Source organism: Nerophis ophidion, linkage group LG07 (assembly GCF_033978795.1).
Source record: "Nerophis ophidion isolate RoL-2023_Sa linkage group LG07, RoL_Noph_v1.0, whole genome shotgun sequence".
Classification (NCBI taxonomy): domain Eukaryota; kingdom Metazoa; phylum Chordata; class Actinopteri; order Syngnathiformes; family Syngnathidae; genus Nerophis; species Nerophis ophidion.
In genome coordinates this window covers 8,256,139-8,263,787 of record NC_084617.1, presented here as the reverse complement: position 1 = coordinate 8,263,787, position 7,649 = coordinate 8,256,139, and the positions used below count along the sequence as shown (strand labels likewise).

Here is a 7,649-nt window from a genome sequence, read left to right as displayed (position 1 = left end):
TTAAAAAAAACACTCCAAATTGCAAGAAAATTTGCAGATTGTGCATGCTTGTAAACAAACAAATTCCAGTCCAATAGTCTGTATGGAGAAAAAAAGCATGAATAAGACCAACAGGAAAAAAAAACACTCCAAATTGCAAGAAAATGTGCAGATCGTGCATGCTTGTAAACAAACAAATTCCAGTCCAATAGTCTGCATGAATAAGACCAACAGGAAAAAACCCCCACTCCAAATTGCAAGAAAATGTGCAGATTGTGCATGCTTGAAAACAAACAAATTCCAGTCCAATAGTCTGCATGGAAGAAAAAAGCATGAATAAGACCAACAGGACAAAAAAAACACACAAAAAAAAACACTCCAAATTGCAAGAAAATGTGCAGATTGTGCATACTTGTAAACAAATTCCAGTCCAATAGTCTGCATGGAATTAAAAAGCATGACTAATACCAGCAGGAAATTAAAAAAAACACTCCAAATTGCAAGAAAATTTGCAGATTGTGCATGCTTGTAAACAAACAAATTCCAGTCCAATAGTCTGTATGGAGAAAAAAAGCATGAATAAGACCAACAGGAAAAAAAAAACACTCCAAATTGCAAGAACATGTGCAGATTGTGCATGCTTGTAAACAAATTCTAGTCCAATAGTCTGCATGGAAGAAAAAAGCATGAATAAGACCAACAGGACAAAAAAAAAAAAAAAACACTCCAAATTGCAAGAAAATGTGCAGATTGTGCATGCTTGTAAACAAATTCTAGTCCAATAGTCTGCATGGAATTAAAAAGCATGACTAATACCAGCAGGAAAGAAAAAAACACTCCAAATTGCAAGAAAGTGTGCAGATTGTGCATGCTTGTAAACAAATTCTAGTCCAATAGTCTGCATGGAAGAAACAAAAAAAAAAACACACTAACTTCATGTTGTGCTCATTCATCCTGCTGCTAGACCAGTGGTTCTCAACCTTGTTTTTTCAGTGATGTACCCCCTGTGAACATTGTTTTTTATTCAAGTACCCCCTAATCAAAGCCAAGCATTTTTGGTTGGAAAAACAGGGATAAAGAAGTAAAATACAGCACTATGTCATCAGTCTCTGATTTATTATTGCTCATTTGTAGTGGTCTTTCTTGAACTATTTGGAATAAAAAAATAAAAACTTGTTGAAAAATAAACAAGTGATTCAATTATAAATAAAGATTTCTACACATAGAAATAATCATCAACTTAAAGAGCCCTCTTTGGGGATTGTAATAGAGATCCATCTGGATTCATCAACTTCATTCTAAACATTTATTCATAAAAAAAGAAATCTTTAACATCAATATTTATGGGACATGTCCACAAAAAATCTAGGTGTCAACACTGAATATTGCATTGTTGCATTTTTTTTCACAGTTTATGAACTTATATTCATATTTTGTTGAAGTATTATTCAAAAAAATCTATATTTAAGAAGGATTTTTGAATTGTTGCTATTTTTAGAAAATTAAAAAAAAATCTTGCATACCTTGAAGTACCCCCAGGGGTACACGTACCCCCGTTTGAGAACCACGGTTCTAGACTTCAGTTCCAGTTCCAGTTTATTTGGAACATGCATACAATCCAATGAAAAGAAGCAGGAAGAAGCAGAGTTTATTTAATCCTAACCCTTTTCATTCCATAGCAATTGTGTCCAATGTCCTTGTTCTCTGTAACAGAACAAATAAATAATAAATACCATAGTAAGCATTCACATATTAAATACATAAATAATCCGTCAAAAAAAAAAAAAAGTTTAAAACTTTCATTATATTGTTTGTGTACTTTCTGAACACTTGTAGTTTAAACAGTCTCTTAAACTGAATCCGTTCCATGATTTTGATTCCACTTACCGATATGCTAAAGGTTTTAAGTGCTGTAGGCGGATACACATTTTTTAAATTAAATTTTCCTCTAAGGCAGTGGTTCTTAAATGGGGGTACTTGAAGGTATGCCAAGGGGTACGTGAATTTAAAAAAAAATATATTTTAAAAATAGCAACAATTCAAAAATCCTTTATTTACTGAATAATACTTCAAGGAAATATGAATGTAAGGGGAAAAAATGCAACAATGCAATATTCAGTGTTGACAGCTCCATTTTTTTGTGGACATGTCCCATAAATATTGATGTTAAATATTAATTTTTTTGTGAAGAAATGTTTAGAATTAAGTTCATGAATCCAAATGGATATTTGTTAAAAATCCCCAAAGAGGGCATTTTAAGTTGATTACTTCTATGTGTAGAAATCTTTATTTATAATTGAATCACTTATTCATTTTTCCACAAGTTTTTAGTTATTTTTATGTCTTTTTCCCCAAATAGTTCAGGAAAGACCACAACAAATGAGCAATATTGTTATACAATTTAATAAATCAGAAACTGATGACATAGTGCTGTTTTTTTACTTCTTTATCTCTTTTTTTTTCAACCAAAAATGCTTTGCTCTGATTAGGGGGAACTTGAATTAAAAAAAATGTTCACAGGGGTTACATCACTGAAAAAAGGTTGAGAACCACTGTACTAACACACTAAAGGTTTTAAGTGTTGTAGGCGCATACAAATGTTTTAAACTAGATTTTCCTCTATTTTTATGAGAAGGATTGTTGTGCATTCTTGGCTATAGCAGGTTATGGTTTGCAAATGCAGCGACTGGTTGGATTTCAATAATTGTGATCTGATGGATAGACTCGGGGGACCTGGACAAGGAGAGTCCCGGCTGCAAGAGGCGAAGGACGCGCACCAATTTCACCGGCTGGCAGCTGGAGGAGCTGGAGAAGGCTTTCAACGAGAGCCACTACCCGGACGTGTTCATGAGGGAGGCTCTGGCCCTCAGACTGGACCTGATCGAGTCCAGAGTGCAGGTACAGAGACTTTGGAATATTGTTTTGGTTGAAAATGCAAGGGGATTTGTTTCACACTGCAAGATATATTGGGATAATTATACATCCTGCATGAGAACATTTGGTTAAAAACTGCTATTTTGTCTGATTTATAGTTCCAGCATGTGCACTCTGAAGCTGTGCAATAATTTTTGTAGTAAAATATGACTAATAATGTTATTCTGTTTGTGTGAAAACACTAAAAACCTGCAACTTTTGCTCAAATAATCTATATTTCTGAGGTCTTGATCAACCATTGGTCCCCTTTTAAATTAATGCCACTGTATGAAGAATGTCCTTAGTTGGAATTCAATTGAATAATATTATATTTATTTATTCTATTGTAAATATTGCACATTCTGAGAGAGTTGTGTGAGCTGAGAGGTATCTGAGCTAAATTGTCTTCAATTTTTGTGTAACTTGTGTTCATTTTAAATGTCTTTGGTCCCCCTTGAAAAGGAGATGCTGCATCTCAATAATAAATCCATTTTTTTTGTGTTTATTTTGGTGTATTTTCTGCTCAAGTGGGAATTGTGCACATAAATAGTTGCATGAATAAATGTTTTTGTTGCACATGTTGGACAACATGATGTAACCCGCAATAATTTGAAGTGTGTTTAAGTTGGCCAATTAAAACGTCCAATTAAGCACGTGACAGGATATTTGGAGCAATTAGTTAATTACAACCTATTACAACAATTGTTGTGCATTCTTGGGTTTGCATTGTGCAACATTTTTAGCTGTTTTGCAAATGCACCAAATCGTTGAATTCCGGGGGACCTTGTTAGAGTTGAGAGGCATCTGAGCACAATTGTCTTCAATGATTGTTTGTTGTGTAACTTGTGTTAATGTTCAGTGTTTTTGGTCCCCCTTGAAAACGAGATGCTGCATCTCAAGATTTGTTTCCCCCATTAATACATTCAAATTTAAATTTGTTCTCTGTTTATTTTGGTGTATTTTCTGCTCAAGTAGGAATTGTGCACATACATAATTGCAAGAGTAATTAGTTGCAAAGCTACATTAAAGACACGATAGGATAAATGTTCAGTTCAGTTTATTTCGAAGATGCAAACGATAGAATAATGCATCACATAATTCCAGTTGTTTCAGGACAGTATGGCCGAAAAGGAGTAGGAAGAAGCTGAACTTATTTGATCCTACTCCCTTTTCAAAACATACCAATTTTTATCCCATTTGCTTGTGACACTAACTGAAGACAATGAACCTTTTCACTTACCTCAACTCTTTTTTCTTTGTTGTTGTTGTTTTTATTCAATGACAATTCTCTGTGTGTTTGTGATTTTTACTTTTTGTTGTTATCATTTAATTTTTAAATTTTTTTTCTCCCTTTTAATCAGTTATTGTGATTCTCTATCTGCTTGTGGTGAAGAGGAAGGCAGGACATTATTACCCACTGTGACTGAAATGTAGGACAGGAAGTTGAGAGGGGGTATTTTACTTGTATTATTTTTCTTTTGATTGATTGATTGAAACTTTTATTAGTAGATTGCACAGTTCAGTACATATTCCGTACAATTGACCACTAAATGGTAACACCCGACTAAGTTTTTCAACTTGTTTAAGTCGGAGTCCACGTTAATCAATTCTATATATATATATATATTTAAATGTATATATTTAATTCTTTTATAATTTATCTATTTAATATTTTTTTTGAGGAGGTGGAACAAAAAAAGGGTGTGTTTTGTCAGTACTTGTATCATGATTTCCCTATCAAATTAATACATACATATTATTAAAAACATATTTAATATATATATATATACATTTTCTGCCGCTTATTCCCTTTTGGGGTCGCGGGGGGTGCTGGTGCATATCTCAGCTACAATCGGGCGGAAGGTGTCGTACACCCTGGACAAGTCGCCACCTCATCGCAGGGCCAACACAAGATAAACAGACAGCATTCACACTCACACACTAGTCAATTATATATATATATATATATATATATATATATATACACACTTTTTTAAATTTATCTATTTAATTTTTTTATAATTTATCTTTTTTTTAATTTTTGTTGGGTGGAACAAAAAAAAGGGTGTGTTTTGTCAATACCTGTATCATGATTTCCCTATCAAATATATATATATATATTTATATATATATATATATATATATATATATATATATATATATAAATATATATTCAATATATTATATATATATTATATATATATATATATATATATATATTATATATATATTGAATATATATATATATATATATATTATATATATATTGAATATATATATATATATATATATATATTCATTTTTTACAGCTACAATCGGGCGGAAGGCGGGTACACCCTGGACAAGTCGCAACTTCATCGCAGGGCCAACACAGATAGACAGCCAACATTCACACTCACAATCGTCAATTTTATTCATATATAATTTTTATTTTTTATTTTATTTATTTATTTATATTTATCTATTTAATTTTTTGTATAATTTATCTATTTTTTTTTTTTGGGGGGGGGTGGAACAAAAAAAAGGTGTGTTTTGTCAGTACTTATATCAGGATTTCCCTATCAAATTAATACACACATATCATAAAAAAAAAAAAAAAAAAAAAAATATATATATATATATATATATATATATATAATATTTGTTGCATATGTGTGACAACATGATATAATCCGCAATAACGTGCAGTGTGTTTATCTTGGCCAATTAAAAAGTCCAATTAAGGCCTATCACGTGACATGACAGCAGGAGCAATTAGTTAATTACAACCTAGTTTAATTGATTTGCTTGGAGGGGGAAGAAAAAATTTAAAAAAAATCACACCCGATTTGTCTCGCCCGATGCATTCAGGTCTGGTTCCAGAACCGTCGGGCCAAGTGGAGAAAGAAAGAGAACACCAAGAAAGGTCCGGGCCGACCGGCGCACAACGCGCACCCGACCACCTGCAGCGGGGAGCCCATGGACCCGGAGGAGATCGCCCGGAGAGAACTGGACCGGCTGGAGAAGAAGAAGCGGAAGCAGGAGCGCCGCCTCCTCAAGGCCCAGAACAAGCACCTGCACGGGGATCTATTTCACACCCCGGGATCGGACAGCGACAGCGGCATGTCTCACGTCACCGACAGCGACCACACCACCTCGGCCTCGCACTTGGACCTGCCGTCCCACTCGGTGCACACCCCGGCCCACAACCAAAGACACTTGGACCAGGACGCCTGCGGCTCCGAGCTGGACTCGGCGGACGCCAGCCACCGCCCGAGCCCCGGAGCGAACCGGACATCCGGGCTGCAGAAGCCCAACCCGTTCAGCGTGGAGAGCCTCCTCTCCGACTCCGGACCCAGACGCAACACCGCGGCCTTACCCGCCTCCCGGCCCCTCATCGGGAAGGGACACTTCCTGCTCTACCCCATCACGCAGCCGCTTGGATTCATAGTCCCGCAGACCGCCTTAAAAAACACCCCCAGCCCTGACAGCGGCTCCGAGAGCCCGGCGGAGAGGAACCGCGCGGGCGGCGGCGTGCAGTGCGACGCGTCGTCGGGGCGCAGGAGCGCCTCGCCCGGGGACACGGACCGGGATCGGGCGGGGTCGGGCTCCGGCAGTCCCCAGACTTTGGCCCACGAACACGACGCACAAGGCGGCAGGGGCCCTCCAGAGAGTCCTGCTTCAGAACCGCAGCCGAACTCTCATGAAAAAAACGGAATAAACCTGAAAGGAACACCTTAGGCCATTTTAAGTCCTCCTCTCCCTTTAAGTGTCTAGCTTTTAAAAATGTGTCACAAACACAAAAAACAACAAAAACAATTATACTATTTATATACTTATGTAAGGATTTTTTTCGTAAATAAATATATTGTATACAATCAACACAAAGCGTGTGCGACCTTATATGGCGATAACGACTTCCGGTTAGAGCCTGCAGCCAATCACAGGAGAGGAAATCTCATGCTCTGTTTTTGTATTCTACCTTTAAAAAAAAATGCATTTATTTAAACCCATCCATCCATTTCCTACCGCTTATTCCCTTTGGGGTCGCTGGTGCCTATCTCAGCTATAATCGGGCGGAAGGCGGCGTACACCCTGGACAAGTCGCCATCTCATCGCCCAGGGGTGTCAAATTAATTTTAGATGGGGGGCCACATGGAGAAAAATCTACTCCCAAGTGGTAAAATCACGGCAGGATAACTTCAAAATAAAGACAACTTTAGATTGTTTAAAAAAGTGTGTCACAAACACAAGAGTTTTTCAAAAACAACAACAACAAAAACAATTATACTATTTATATACTTTAGTAAGGATTTTTTTTCGTAAATAAATATATTGTATACAATCAACACAAAGCGTGTGCGACCTTATATGGTGATAACGACTTCCGGGTAGAGCCAGCCAATCACAGGAGAGGAAATCTCATGCTATGTTTTTGTATTCTAGCTTTAAAAAATGCATTTATTTAAGCCAGGGGTCCATCCATCCATTTTCTACTGCTTATTCCCTTTTTGGGGTCGGGGTGGGCGCTGGTGCCTATCTCAGCTACAATCAGGCGGAAGGCGGTGTACACCCTGGACAAGTCGCCACCTCATCGCAGGGCCAACACAGATAGAGAGACAACAATCACACTCACATTCACACACTAGAACCAGGGGTGTCAAACTTATTTTAGATGGGGGGGCCACATGGAGAAAAATCTACTCCCAAGTGGTAAAATCACGGCAGGATAACTTCAAAATAAAGAAAACTTCAGATTGTTTAAAAAAAATGTGTCA

General features: G+C 36.9%; 1 protein-coding gene across 1 annotated transcript in view; it reads left to right on the top strand.

Annotated features, from left to right (window-relative positions):
- uncx (UNC homeobox) overlaps nucleotides 1-6,887 on the top strand; it is an 8,815-nt gene extending 1,928 nt beyond the window's left edge. Inside the window, exons 2-3 of the mRNA XM_061904983.1 lie at nucleotides 2,702-2,877; nucleotides 5,743-6,887. Coding sequence (XP_061760967.1) covers nucleotides 2,702-2,877; nucleotides 5,743-6,612 — 1,046 coding nt within the window. The 3' untranslated portion in view covers nucleotides 6,613-6,887. The remainder of the gene's footprint in view (nucleotides 1-2,701; nucleotides 2,878-5,742) is intronic.
- The last annotated feature ends 762 nt before the right edge of the window (nucleotides 6,888-7,649 follow it).